Source organism: Cryptomeria japonica, chromosome 7 (genome assembly GCF_030272615.1).
Source record: "Cryptomeria japonica chromosome 7, Sugi_1.0, whole genome shotgun sequence".
NCBI lineage: Eukaryota > Viridiplantae > Streptophyta > Pinopsida > Cupressales > Cupressaceae > Cryptomeria > Cryptomeria japonica.
In genome coordinates this window covers 197306054-197322173 of record NC_081411.1, presented here as the reverse complement: position 1 = coordinate 197322173, position 16120 = coordinate 197306054, and the positions used below count along the sequence as shown (strand labels likewise).

At 36.3% G+C, this 16120-nt stretch overlaps 1 protein-coding gene across 2 annotated transcripts in view; it reads right to left on the bottom strand.

Moving 5' to 3' along the window:
• The window catches only part of LOC131048139 ((6-4)DNA photolyase), a 162133-nt gene that overhangs the window by 97353 nt on the left and 48660 nt on the right, over window positions 1–16120 (bottom strand). For both annotated transcript variants that reach the window (XM_057982015.2, XM_057982022.2), the window contains exons 2-3: window positions 14556–14627; window positions 6693–6773 (exon numbers count right to left, since the gene is read on the bottom strand). In XM_057982015.2, coding sequence (XP_057837998.1) covers window positions 6693–6773; window positions 14556–14627 — 153 coding nt within the window. The remainder of the gene's footprint in view (window positions 1–6692; window positions 6774–14555; window positions 14628–16120) is intronic.

The window sequence follows — 16120 nt, the reverse complement described above, 5'->3', positions numbered from 1 at the left end:
ACTGACTGCCGTAACCCATAATTACCGACGACAACATAACATAACACAACAACATAACATAATGATTATTCCCGACAACAACATACAATTACCTCCTCTCTGCTGATTCCAGAATTGTACAACAACCAATTTTCTTATTGCCTTGCTTATTCTAGATCCTCAATGATCTTTAAAAAGTCCTCAAAGACTTCCAATATATTTTCTATGTTTTCAAATTAGGATTCAGAGGTAGGAATGACTATTCATTACAAAATCTACATTTTTTAACTTAGGCAAAATCACACATTTCAACAAGTATTGATTATGAAAGTGTTGATGTGTCTTTTGTACATGACCAAACACAGAATAAAATACCTAAAGGTACCTTATCCTCTCTTGAAAAAAGTTTCCCGACTGCTGAAGATCTCGCCGAAGGATCAATCGAAGTAACTCCAAGGTTCTGATATGTAGGTTCTCTACGTGTGGATAAGCTTTTTGCGATACGATGTGATTTTGCTGGAATCACAAGGGGACTTATCGACGACCTGAACATCTGATTTGCTTTGGATATTACTAGAACGTGGAATTTCACTGGCCCTTGATTTTGAAAAAAAGGAAAAAGGGTAAGGGTTGGAACGGGATCTATTTCTAAAACTAAGAACGTAAGAGCAATGAATGACCTTTGATGAAATTCTAACTAAGTCTTGCTTTGACATCCTAGGATCATCTCCACAAGATTAGTGCAATCTTCTGAGGAAAGCTTTATGATGTTTAGATCACCGCTACAAGCATGGACACCGTCAGGTTGATGCATATCAATGAAGAAGCGATAATTGAAGTTAAGCTTAAGCTGAATGATTCCAATTGACTACGCAAGGCAAGTCTGCAATCAACAAACCGCTAGTAGTATGGATATACGAATTTCACCGTTGATCATACAAATTTCTTCCATTCACCTAATAACATGAAATCAAATTTGAGAAGTATAGAGACCATGCAAATTGTTGAATCGACCCATAGAATTCACCATTCCTTCAATGAAGTTTACAAGTCTTTTGCAACAATATCTTGGCAACAATCTTTGCCTTCTCTTTCTACTCTACTCTAACTATTTCTTACTCTCTGACTATTCACTATTAGCTAACTATTCACCGACTATTAACTATTATCCTTTACAAATGAGGAGCCAAGGCTTTATATAGAGAGCCCTTTACAAATTGACTGCTCAGATTGACTTAGAATCAATGGCTAGGATTACAAGATAGAAACCCTAATTAGGGTTTGTTACAACAAACTTCCTTAGCCAATGAGAAAATTACATTCAATATTTGAGAACTAACAGGATCCAGGGGTAGATGCCTCGAAGTTTGTGTCGTCCCCTTTAAATGAGGTACATTGAATCTGGACATGCTCAGGTGGACCAAACCAACTGGAGGCAAAATGACTAGGATGCCACCTTGTCTAACGTTTGTGCCTTGGTTGATCTTCCTTCGTCCTTGATGTACTTTGATGAAAAGCGTACCTCCTTGACTCCCATATGCTTGATGAGGCTTCCTCATTGTCAAGTGTTCCTTCTCGAGTAGCATATCTCGCCCTAAAGTGCTGGCAACTCCTTTCTTTGTCATCATGTGGTTCCTTAGTGTGGTGAAGTGAAAGTTTTGGGCAATTTCTTGAACACTTGTAGTCTTTCAATGCTTCAAAACACCTTGAGTCCACCTTTATGCTTTTGGAATGTCCTTGATGAGGATGGATTGGAATAGGTCATCCTTGTCTTGGCTTGGTCTCCTCCCATCTGCAAAAAAAACCAAAGGATGATTAAACACAAATGACATATTCATTTCAATATAGCATTTTCTACCTTAAATCATTAATGAGAAGACATCAAAATGGAATTTCGCTCAATATCCTCTCCAAGGGCAGGCCCTATAAAAATTTCGCTCTGGACCCTTTGGAAGGGTCAGGAGCGAATTTTGACAAAGTTGCTCAATCGGACCTCATTTTCAACATTACTCCACCAAGATCAAGTCATTCACCTCCAAAATTGCCCAGGGCAAGGTTTTACTCAAGGACCTAGGCAAAATACTAGACCACTTAGGGATTTCACTCTAGACCCTTTGGAAGGGTTAGGAGCGAAATTTGCATTCTTGGCTCAAATTCTTCTCACTTTGTGACCATACTTGCTTAGATGCATGCCCAAGGATGCCCTCAATCTCAACTAACACCAAGCTTGATGCAAAATTGGAGCAAAATGGAGTTTTTAAGGATTTCGCTCTGGACCCTTTGGAAGGGTCAGGAGCGAAATTTGCATTTTAGGACAAATTCCATCATGTCTCTACTCTAGAATGCCTTCCAAGGCAAGCATACGCTATCCTCCTCTTCACCAAAGCTTAGGAATCCACAACTTGACCTTCATTATGAGCAAATTAGGTGAAATTGAGAATTTCGCTCTGGACCCTTTGGAAGGGTCGGGAGCGAAATTCAACTTTTAGACTTGATCCTTCATTTTCTTCATTCCAATTCACCTTACAAGGCAAGAATACCTCACTCCACCTTCAACCACACCATAGGAATCAATGTTTTGGCTTCACACAAGGAGAAAATAGGTAGTTTGAGGAATTTCGCTTTGGACCCTTTGGAAGGGTCAGGAGCGAAATTTGCCTTTTAGGTTGATTTCCCTTACTTAGCTCTATTGCTCTCACTTTGTTCTACCTTGACTCTCCATTTGGATCCTACTCTCAACATGACAACACTTGCTTGACCCTCAAAATGGCTAGAAAGGAGAATTTCGCTAAAAATCATGGCAAGGGACATGACCTATTTAGGATTTCACTCTGGACCCCTTGGAAGGGTCAGGAGCGAAATTCTTGTCCTAGCTCAAAATCTTCATTTTTTGTGGTCAAAATCCATCCAAGGGCAATCCTAAGGGCATCTCCCAACTTTTCTCACCTTGGTCTAGGCTTGGCTTGGCACAAATTTTGGAAGATAGAATAGGTTTTAGGATTTTCACTCTGGACCCTTTGGAAGGGTCAGGAGCGAAATCCTAGTTTTTGCTTAATTCCTTCACGTTTGTTGATTATTAGCAACCCAAAGTTATGCCCAAGGACATCTTCAATGCTAATTCACCTTGATCCACACTAGACTTGGCACAAAACTGAGAGAAAAGAGTGGTTTTGAGGAATTTCGCTATGGACCCTTTGGAAGGGTCGGGAGCAAAATTCCTACTCTAGGCTCGACTCTTCATCTTTTCAACTCCAATCTTCTCTGGAAGGCAAAAATACATCACTCTCCACCCAAGGAACAAGGTTTGTAGCCTAAGCAAGGGAGCAAATGAGGTTTATAAAGAATTTCACTTTGGACCCTTTGGAAGGGTTAGGAGCGAAATTCATCCTTTAGGCAAAATCTTCATCTTTCAATGCTTTCCACCACTTCTCAAGGCAAGAACATATCGATCCACCTTCCAACATGCCTTAGAAACCAATACTTGGCCAAAACTAGGAAGGAAATGAGAGCTGTGGGGATTTTCGCTCTGGACCCTTTGGAAGGGTCAAAAGCGAAATCCTCATTCTTGGTTGATTTTTCCACTTCCTCCATCCAATTCTCCTTCAAACTTGATCAAATTCAAGCTCCTTTCTCCACATTTAAGCGAGTCCACCATCAAACTAGCTCAAGACAAGGTCGTTTTCATCATTTTAGGCAAGATAGGGGGTCAAACTAAGGATTTCGCTCTGGACCTAGGCCAAGGACAGGACCTATAGGGAATTTCACTTTGGACCCTTTGGAAGGGTTAGGAGTAAAATTCTCCTTTTGGGTTGATTTCTACCACTTCATCGCCTCAAACCTCTTCTCAAAGGCAAATATGCATCAAAGCCTCCTCAACCATGCCTAAAAAATCCAAAACGTGGTCATATCAAAGAGCAAAATAGAGGAAAAGTGAATTTCGCTCTAGACCCTTTGGAAGGGTCAGGAGCGAAATTCTCATTTTAGGCTCATTTTCACCTTTTTCCTCCCTTCTTTGGCTTGGATATAACTTATTAGGCTTCTCCTGATCATCCTCCAATCCAAGTTAGCATTCACTTCAAGGCTTTGTGAAGAAAAAAGTGTCTCATATGAATTTCGCTCTGGACCCTTTGGAAGGGTCAGGAGCGAAATTCCTCCTTATGCTCAAATCCTGACTTCATTTTCATATTTCTTCACTCCAAATAAGTGTTTTGCCCTCAATAATGCCTAGGAATGAGTTAGTTCTAAGTTTGGACCAAAGTAGAATGTCCTATAAAGGAATTCTCTCTGGACCGTTTGGAAGGGTCAGGAGCGAAATTTGACATTTTGGTCTCTCCGTCAGGATTCATATATGGAATATAACATTTATCTTTCTTCTTTCTTATACTTTAAGTTATATTCCATATATACTGTCAGGATGTATATACTGTCAGGATGTTTGAGAGTGGTTTCGAACCTCCAGGAGTTATAATGCAAAATCTAGTTTTTGGAGGATTCTTCAATTTTCCAAACTTAGTCAAATTTCAGGATCAAGATGACATTCCAGACTTAGCCAAATTTCAGGACATTTGAAGATCTGGATGACATTCCAGACTTCATCACTCACCAATTTGACCTAACTCGGATCTTCAAAGATGATATTCACTCACCAAGCTTCATTGACCTCCTCAAACTCAAACAAGACACAATTAGCAACAAGAGCAAAACCTTGTCCTAAGGAAGACTTTCAAAGATGACCCTAACCCAAAGCATCCACTGACTCACCTTTAGCTAAAATAGAGCCTTCTATCTTAGTGATCCCTCTGGCAACACTCAGAATGTGAAGGCTAACAGACAAAACCCTAAAAGACCTGAAAACAAACCCTAGAAAGCAAAAAGTAGGGGTCCCCATTTGCAATGGGGCGATGTGTGAATACGTCACAACAGAAAGCTATGTCAATTATGCTTTCATCATGTATGAAATCACCCATTTCATTATAAAACCACCCCTGAAATTACGTTTTTTGCCAATGTCAATTATGAAATCCCCATTTTTGCAACTTCTAGTTCCTACTTTTAAAGGCCAAATCTTTGCATACAACTCCACCCATTTCATTAAAAAACTGCCCTTGCGATTACACTTTCATCGATGTTAATTATGAAAATGCCATTGTTGACAATTCTAGGTCCTGCCAAAGATCATATCTTTTACATACAAACTTGAAACAAAATGTCGTTTCTTTAAAATTGCATAAAATTTCACTAGGAATGTGAACATATAATCATATTCAAGTTTTGGTGCCAAATGAATATATTTTTACGACTTGCAAAATGCAACTGTCTTTCCTATAGGATGAGGTAACTTGATCCAAAGTATCTCAGTATATGAAAAGCATTAAGCGGCATGTGACATATAATGACAAATGTCACATGATTATTGATAAGCACCCGATGCATATATATTGTTACCCGAAAATAATGAACATCCATACATCATCTCAATAATTATTGTGAATCATTTCAGCATTTAAGTAAATCATTTTATACTCCATTAAACAATCTTAGAGTGAATAATTTCAGCATTTTATCTTAGAGTGTCAACAATGGCTGGATTGGCTATAAAACATGGCATTAAGATATCTATTACTCCTTGTTCATTATATCTGATCACATTATCTCTTAAATCTTACCGTCTTATTTATGAAAAATAATGAATTCTATTACACCTAGACAGAATTTTTAAGATACTTTGGCACTACTGAAATCTCTTAACCTATGCTAGCTGAGACGATCAATCATCACTAATTGAGTATAGAAGAAAGCTCTCTGCGAGATTCAACCTACAGAGGTGCAGTGTCAGACAGAATATTGAAGAACACACTCAATATTGATTTTTGGAAGATGAAATTTTCTCAAATGTGTTTCCTTTGAAAATTTCTCCACTCAAATTAAAAAAATTCTTCAAAAACTCCCATATCACAAAGGCTCTCCCATTGTCTTTACATTCAACAATCACAAGCTATCTAAGTAAATGGAAACAAGCCACTGTGGTATTTGAGGAATTCAGTTTTCTCAATCTACTAAACATGGAATGTTTCTCAGAAATTTGAACTAATTAAGCTTATACTTGGCACTTATTGCCATTTCATATGTCAGTCTTCATGAGAAAAGTTCAACCAGATTTCTACCAATTCATCTTCTGCCTCTAAATACCAAAAAAAAGTAAGACATTCACCAACTTTTAACAAGTCTGGTGACTTTGAGAGCACAAAAGTTGTTTTCGAATGCAAAAGAAGATTAATTTTCACCACAAACAGATGTTCAACTTGTCTTGAAAATTTCTCCCAGCTTTCATATCCTCCGAAAAATCATGGAAAGATCAGCTCATCAAAAACAATGAGATTAAGCAACATGTGTAACTTACAATGAATTCAAAGTATAAGATAATTTCATACTTAATTCAGAAGACTAACCAAAGTTTATCTAGGCTACTTTCAATGCATTTCAATAAAATTATGGATATACAAACCTATCTATTGCTTTGTTGTTTACACATCAATTCTACAAGAGACCATACAAGTCTGAACAAGCAATCACATGCCTCAAAGGAAGTTTCCATACTACTTTAAGGTCTTAGAAGGAAACATCATACTCATTCATACCATTTAAACCTCTAAAAACATTCGGAAGGAGAGTTGAGTTTTTGCCCTGATTGTTGCACGTATATAGTTTCCTACCTTTTTGATAATTTCCTCTGGACTAAATATTGTGTGGCTTACAGGACAGAACACATCCACTCCAAGCTTTGATGCATATTCCTGTCAAAACAATAGCTCAACTTGATTGTGAAACAAATAAAATGAGGCATGCACTACGAGACAATAGAAAGCAATTTCAAGTACTTTTACATTTTAAAAAACTAGGAAAACCATATATCCTGACATTAGAAAAGCTTTTTTAGATTACAATTAAACAATGTTAGGTGAATTTCCACAATGACATAACCAAGAAACATCAAATCAAAATTTACCATGGGTTAGTAAACTACTTTTAAAAAGTACAAAGGTGTTGCTAGGAGCATGCCTTCCAAGGATAAATAATGCAGTAAGAGCTCCAACTAACTACTAGACCACAATGCAAAGAACTTCAATTAGCATGCCTACAATACAAATTGCATCACAGATTCCTTATTTATTGATTTCTATGAAACCTATTCTGGATCCTATTAACCTTTCCTGGGTCATGGGTGAATATTGAAAAGATATTTATAAGATTTCTTTTCTTTTCTTTACTACATGAATGCATTCAATTTGATGAATGTTTTTTTTTAACTCTCAACAAATAACCTAACTTACAATACTACCTATAGTTATCAAGAGGCTAAACTTCTCCCCACATCACTATTATATAACGAGATTTTTTTTTCAGATAAATAAAGTTCATATAAACATTTGACTAATGTGGATTGACCATTCAATAAAAAATATCTAAGCTACAGGTTCTCCTGAAAATGCACCAGGTCCAGGTCCTAGTTCGTGCCCGGTCCTGGTTCGGCCCGGGTTCGACCTGGGTTCGACCCGAGTCCTTCCCAGGTGGTCGGGCAAGACCCACAGGGAACCTAGGAGGACCCACGTGAACCTAGGCCTGTGGGTTCCCAAAAACGGGGCCCACAGGTCAAAAAAACAATAAAAAAAGACTTTTTAAAATAGTTTTTTAATAATAAAACCCTAATTCGCCCCTTTATGACTTTTTAAAAAAGACTTGAAACTTGAATATTATCTTTTTTGCAAATTATCAATATGATATTAGACTTTAGATATTAGTTTACTGATTACATTTGCGATATATGAATATTTATTGGCATTGGCAATTATGGATTTATCATTTATCATTTATCATTTATGTATGGAAAGTCACATTGTATATTTTAATTTTGTATGGATTGTATATATTGAACATATATATAATATATGTGTATATATATGTGTGTGTGTGTGTGTGTGTGTGTGTGTGTGTGTGTGTGTGCGGACGAACCCGTACCCGTACCCAAGAAATTATTTTTTTTGCTGAATCCGTACCCAAATCCGAACTCGAACCGGTAACTTAGAAAAATATTTATAAAAAAAAACAAAATATAATGAGTTAATGAGTGAATACTCCATGAGGCACATATTGGAATGTGTGTGCATTTATTTATTATTGAGGGAGGAAATTACATCAGCTGTAGCTTAAATAGTGTCACTTTATTAGACATATTAACATATATATCTTTTCAACTTTATAAACACTGAGTGCCTTATGTCTAATGTATATACATTATGTCTAATAATACTACCATCTATAATTTTGTTTGAACTGTCAAAATGCAATTCAGTAAAATCAGAAAACAGCAGCGATGAGGCCAAAATACAAAATGGCCAACACACAGTACATTAGCATGTATTACTTGATCCAGAAATGGATCAGTTAAGTTAGTGAAATCAGCTACTTGAAACATAATGTTCTCATCCATTCAACGGTACTATACCATAAAACAGTACTATCTACTATCTTACTAAATAATGTTTTTGAAGTTTTATCATCCATTCATATGTTAGCACTTTTACTGCTTTTGTGAATTAACTTTTGTAATCTTTTTCATGTATCTCTTATTATGTCAATCATATGTCCTCATTACCATTTATGGGTGCTCATCCTGTTGTTGGTGTTGGAAATAAGCCACACCCGGACCGACGATGGACTGGTCCAAGAGGGGCCAGTAGCTCAATGGTAGAGCACTCCAGCAGTGTATGGAAGGTCCTAGGTTCGAGTCCTAGCTGGTCCATGTCTTAAGATGGTATCAAAGCGGGTTCCTTCTATAAAGCCTAACAGCTTGAAGGTAGATCCTGTATCCTTTTTTTTGCAGACTGAGAAATCAGAGCAGGTAGCACAGAGAAGTGTTGAAAAAGTCTAGCATGAATGCAATTCTATCAGGCTTATCGCTCTACTCATACAAACTGGGAAACGATGAACAACTATTGATTGCTAATTTCATGCAATGTCCAGACTTCAAACTAAATTCACACTCTTGTGGCGAGGGTATTTATGAAGTGCTTATGGATGAGAATGGATTCTGAGTGATGGCGAGGGCCACACAGCCATCATCAGATGATTCAGTGTGATCTAAGTGGATGGTTATGTTAGAAACTAACTTATAAGAGATAAGTATTTTTTGAATTTTTCATGCTGTTATCAATTCATTGGATAGTGAATCATGTATGATAGTCTTGAACTATTAGTGACCTCGCTTAAATGCTTTCAAGACGAACTGAGGAGCATAAAGATGATGATTGTATTCAAGAGAGGAAGGTTTTGAGACATCCTGTGAGGAAGCATCATAGGCTGAAGACTAAGAGACATAGCTTAGTTGGTGATACTATGATCAGGTTCAGCTTCAGAGGGAACTTGTTGTTTTCAGCTTCAGAGGGAGCTTGTTGTATTCAGCTTCAGAGAGATCTTGTTTGTTGTTTCAGCTTCAGAGGAAGCCATATCCTTGGTTAAGGCAATCTTCCGAGAGAAGATTGAGGTGAAAGCCCTCGGTTAAGACAATCTTCCAGGAGAAGATTGAGGTGAAAGCCCCCGGTTAAGGCAATCTTCCGGGAGAAGGTTGAGGTGAAAGCCCTCATTCCACCCTCTGCAAGTAAGCATGGTGGTATTGCATTCTTCTCTGGGAGAAGTCTAAGATTAGAGCCCTCATTCCACCCTCTGCGAATAGTCATGGTGGACCCACCCTCTGCGAGTAGGTATGGCGGGTATCATGGTGTACTTGTTCACCCTCTGCGAGTAGGTATGGTGGGTATCATGGAAGACGTTCCATGATGAGTTTGTTCACCCTCTGGGAGTAGCTATGGTGTGTCTCATCCATGGGAGTAGCCATGGTAGTAGTCACTGTGTGACTTCGTCATTTAGAAGGAATCCTTCCTAGCTAAGAGGGAGTGTTGTTATGTAGCTAGGTCGGATCCCTTCTAGGGCTAACCTAGTTCACCTAAGTGCTAAGTGGCCTTTGGCCTTAGCAATTTGGCATATGTTTAACTGGGCCTATTTGGGCGATTGTGTAATATATTATAATAGGGCAGGCCCTATTTGGGCACACCTAATATGTAACTTGTAAAGTGTTATTGGCCAGGTCCTAACCGATGTAACTTGTGACATTGGTATGACCCTATAATGTAACTTGTGAATTTGTAATTTGGTGACAAAGATGACCTAAGCATAAAGGTTAAGGGCATGTATATAAAAGAAAGGTGACTTCTAGTCACAAGTGCATTAAATTGTAACGAAAATTCATCTCTGATTCTGCGAGTTCCTCCAGGAGCGATTAGCATCTGATTGCTAAAATTAACAGAAAATAAGAATGCAAAGTAAAGTAAACACATAACACGATGATACCCTAGGAAAACTTCCCTCTTGGAGGAAAAACCCAACAACAAAGAATCTCATATTTGATTAGAATAAGGTAGAGCCAGATTACAACCTTGCCCAACTAGGGCACAAAACATAAGCAACGAAACCCTACTTATCTGAACCTTGATTCTGATCTCAATCCAATAATGATGCCCAAAATATGATTTGTTGATGGATTGAGCTTGCACTTGGAAGATGTCGCACAGCTAACTCAAGGATTCAATGTCCTGCAGTAGATTCGGTAGCCTATAGCAGGTTAGGCAGCCTAGAATGACTTCAGCTGACCTAGCAAGATATTCGCTCAGCCTGGAAACAGATTGTTGACTGGAAGATCTAATTCGCTGCCTTAGAGATGACTTGCAAATGCTAATCACTGCTAGAGGAACTCGCAGATTCTGAGATGAATTTTCCTTACAACTTAATGCACTTGTGACTACAAGTCACCTTTCTTTTATATACATGCCCTTAACCCTTATGCCTAGGTCGGCTTTGGCACCAAATTACAAATTCACAAGTTACATTATAGGGTCAAACCAATATCACAAGTTACATCGGTTAGGACTTGACCAATAACACTTTACAAGTTACATATTAGGTGTGCCCAAATAGGGCCTACCCTATTATAATATATTACACAATCGCCCAAATAGGCCCAGTTAAACATATCCCAAATTGCTAAGGCCAAAGGCCACTTAGCACTTAGGTGAACTAGGTCGGCCCTAGAAGGGATCCGACCTAGCTACATAACAACACTTGTCACCTTTTTTTAATCTCTTTCCATTATTCATCTTGAATTACTTCATGATCTTTGACAATCTCCAATCATTAATAATTTGAAGCAATTACAAGGCCAAAAATTCATTACCATTTTTTCTCGTTCATATTGAATAAGACTTCTATTGGTTGTTAAATATGCCACTGCATTTTCTTCTCGCATTTAAAACTTCTCTTACAACTTCACCAATTTTTTTAAGCTCCTTATTAATTTTGTCGAATTTTGATGACTTTGGTACCACTTTCTTGACCACTTTAATGATTATTTTGGGATATCTTTCCACATTTATATTCTTCCAACCTTTCTACTTGGAAATCATGATGCCAAACAAATGTATCAAAGCATCTGTAGTATTGTTGTCTCTTCTCCTAGATCAAAAGCATAAGCAATATTGGCCTTCATGATCTCAAAATATGCCTCCTTACAAGTCATGAATTTTGCCACCCCATCAAAGTTGAGCTTGATTAATTTCTAAGGCAGTGTTGTCCATTTTACTTTGGCTTTTTAGTTCCATTCTGCATTATCCAATTATCAAGGAGATCTCCCTTCTAATGAATCTGAGGCAACTTTTCCTTTGCTAGTTTCCATATGATCTTTGCCCTCCTTCTCATATGTCTCCTCCCATAAATTGATTATTTCAAGAATGAAAGCTTCTATTTTTGCCCATGATGTGTTCCTATGTCACAAGGTTCAAGTTCAAGTTCATGTCTGACAACAATAAAATTTGGCTTAAGTTTGACAAAGGAAAAAAAATCGACAAAAAATTCATCATCAAATTTGCTTTATATAAACTTAATTTTTTTTTAAATATAAATAATATATCCACAAAATTGTTCAAATAGTTTAATATTTCTATTTAGGCTCACTTATACAAGAACATATTAGATTATACATATATCCATATTTATAGTTTAAAATTATAAATTAATTTAAAATATCAAAGACATAACATATATATATATATTAATAAAAAAATAACTACCAAAATTAAATTATATACATATATATCAAATAAATTTTGAACATATGATATAATATTAATAAATTTAAGAATGATTTTTATTAAATATTAAAATAATAAAGTTCATTCTAATGAATTACTCATTTGCGGGCAGGAAAGAAATCACAAACCTGAGTTGGCTGTTGCAAATGATGGGAATGCTTTAACAATACATTTGATGATGCCACTAGTCTGTCGGATAGGGCATAGGGTTGACATTTGCATGACGTTTATCAAAAAAAAAATTTAATTTTAATTGCAATTTGGAAAGGGGTCAAGAAGGGCTCACAATTTTTTAATTTGGTTCTTTACGGGGGAATTCAGATTCATTTGAAACCCTTGGTGAATCACAAACCATTAAAAACATGAAGAAAAAACCCTAAAAATTGTTCTCTTTAAATTTATTTATAGAAAAAATTATTGATTATTTTGTCATTGATGTCAAAGCTTTGTTGAAAAGAGAATTGGAATGAAATACTAGTCAAGCTACTAATTATCCATCAAATTTTCATCAGCTACTTGGTTGTGTGCTTGAGCTACTTGGCTACCTGGTTGAGCTACTTGGTTGTGTGCTTGAACTACTTGGTTGCCTACTTGAGCTATTTGGTTACCTACTTGAGCTACTTGGTTGTGTGCTTGAGTTGCTTGGGTGCCAACTTGAGCTCGCTACTTGTCCACTTCACTTGCTTAGTCAGCAGTATCTGCCACATCATTTTTGAAGGTTAAATATTCAAATCAGCTGATAAAAAGAAGCACGTTTAACTTATTAATGGGCTGCAATGGTCTTTTCAACATGGCGTTATATTTGGTATGCCATCATCTGGACGGAGTCGGAAATTAATTTATCCCCATTTTTTGTGCAATGGCGTGAGTGGGGCTGCTTCAAGTCTTTGTATGCCCTTCTGCCTTGATGAATCGAACAGAGATTCCTTTTGGAATATACATTTTTTGTGTATGTTTGGATTCTTGCTGCAGTGGTGATAGGATGAATTTCTTTTTGCCTATAGTGTTTTTCTATTGTGGATATTATAGGTTTTTTTTACTATCATTTTTTTTCTGATACTTATTGGAGATTATGCTAGGAGAATGTGCGTCAATTGGCACATGCGATTATTTCATTCTATGTTCGCACAGTCTGGTTTTAAAAAATAAGAAAATAAGTTTCTATTAATTCAGCTGAGTTCGTTTTTGTTTTGATGCAATGCTTCTGAGGCATGTAAAAAGAAGGCAAATCATAACTATTTTTTTTTCAGCTAAAAAGCTCTGAAGTTTGTTTGTTTTATGATGTTAAGTGACTGTATTTAGCAAAGAAGACAGAAAATTATTGTATCATGGTTTTGAGTCAGGTATGGTAATGAAGTCGAATGCAATAATGGGAGTCTAGCTGATCAAACATTTGTTTTTCTTTCTGTGCTGAAGAAAACCGAACTACATTCTTGGGGGTCTTGGATACTTGAAGTGCTTCATATGGATTATCACTTACTTTGCTGCTAAAGCTTGACCTTGGAGTCAAAACTGGTGGAGGATTAATGTATGCTATTAATGCTGTTAATTTCAATCTACTATCTGTAGTAAAAATCTGAACGGAGTTGGTGCTTCTAGGAGGGTTGGTGCTCACTTGTGTAATCTCGGTTGGTGCCCATTTTGTTAATGAAAGCTATTGTGTGTCGTGGTTTTTTACCCAAAAGGGTTTTCCACGTGAAATTCAGTGTTTGCATCTTGATGTTTGCTCTCTCTATGTGGTTTCTTGTTTTTAAAAATGTTTAAAATACTGATTAACCACCACCACCACCCCCCCCACCGCGTCCCCTTCTTAGTATTTTCTGTGTGCTTTTCAAAAATTACACCCTTCATCAGACGAACAACAGGCAAATTTCAGCAATTTTTTTACAATTTTTTGAAGTTCACCAAATTTCGAACCTCATGGCCAAAATATCTAGCTATTTTTCCTAGAAAATTTAGCATTCCTTTCCCACCATAAGTTCCATTGACCAAATGTAGAGCTATTTGACTGCCTCAAATAATTATCCTAGGATTTCTTTCCTATCCCAAATTTCCATCAATTTTTGAAGAGATCAACACTTTGCTTCATCATTTTCTTATTTGTTTTATTTTAATATTTTCTATTTCAACTGCTTAGCCTAGTTAAAACATTATAATATTGATCAACACTTTGCTTTTACCATGTCAAGCATTTCTCCAAAGTACAAGATATCCTGTAGGTACACTATACATGACAAACAAGAAAGCTAAAAGAATATTATGCATTGCAGGCTAACAGTTTGTATAAATTAACACATGGCTTAGCAGGAATAGAATAATAGATTATGAGGCTTCCTAAAAGACATAAAATGAAAAGATAAAAACCAAGAGTACACACACCTTAACACAGTTGTCCCTTTTTTGTGCATACGGCTCTATGTCAAATTCAAAACACAACTTCTGGATGCTCCACTGCAAACAAAAATAAAGGTAAATTAGATATTAGATGGCATTTTCAAAAAAAAATGGAGCATACCTTTTTAGAGAAAAAATAAGTGAATCATATAAACTCAATGGATTCAAGGACTAACTCTAAAATCCTGTTGGAAAATCACACAACAAAAGGCAATAGATGTAACCATCCCTCAAAATCTTTTGTTTCAATTGTGTTTAATCACATTAAAGTTTGTCCATTCCTCTTGTAATATTAGAAATCCTGAATTGAACCTTGCTACAAGAGAATTCTTAACATGTGCAACACATTATTCAGAAAACTCCAGTATTTCTCCAATTTTCAGGAAGACGGATTTCATGTGCGGCAAATTTTTCCCAGATTTTGGGGATGGCAGGAAGATGGCTTACACCAAGCAATTAAATTCACCAATATCATATTTGAATCTGTTTTAGACTGACATTGTACAGACTCGTGATAAATTTTTAGTAGATATATTTAAATGTTCACATTTTTAACCAGCTTCTTCTAATTTGGTTAAGTTATTTTTTAACATATTTTAATTTTAAGCCATTTTTTAGATATTCATACAAAGACAAATAAATTTAAAATAACTTAAACAAACTAAAAGAAGCTGGTTAAAAATGTGAACATTTGAATATATCTACTAAAAATTTAACATGAGCCTGTGCAAAGTCAGTCTAAAACAGATTCAATTATGATATCAGTTAATTTAAATCACATGTTGTAAGTTTGTCTAGTGTCATGGACACAATGAAGACATCATTAAACAGAAAGTTATTATTGAATGGTTTAATCTCTCTCCTCCAAAAAGAGTAGAATAAGGATTTGTTCTTATCGGCAGCATCTCACACTTCAGTGGTTTATATTGACTAAATTGTTGACAGTATTGTTTGTCATTGATGTCAATTATGTTTCCATTCATATACTTGCAGAGAATTAGTTTGGAATTAGTTTGAATCAGTTCGAAAGGTTTTTTACTTGGCAAAGTACATACTATCGATTGTGGGGTTTTGCTGTTTGTCTCCCATTTTTTTGCAGGTCTGTTGTTGCAGATTTGTTGTTCTTTGATCTGGACCCACTAAGCAAATACAAACAATAAAGAATGTTAGTATGATGAACAAAACTGAACTACTGATTGTGTATCACAACACAAACAAATTGTCACAGTATCTTACTCTGTTTTGAGAACGCAATCTTTCATGAACACGTCTCCTGTACATGATTTCTTGTTTAGTCTCTTCAAATCAGTGTGAATGCAGACCTGTGAATGTTGACTAATTAAGGAGAAAAGCAGTTAAGACAGATATATCAGATCCTAACTGTCTTCGACAGTTAAGGCTTTTCTTTCTTGTTTGAGAAGAATATCGAATGTAAATAAGAGGCTATTTGTCTTAACTAAGACAACAGTTATAACTGATGTTAAAACTGTCAACTAACTCGGTTAAGGTCTGATGTACAAACTTATCTTATATACTGGTGTCTATTTCAA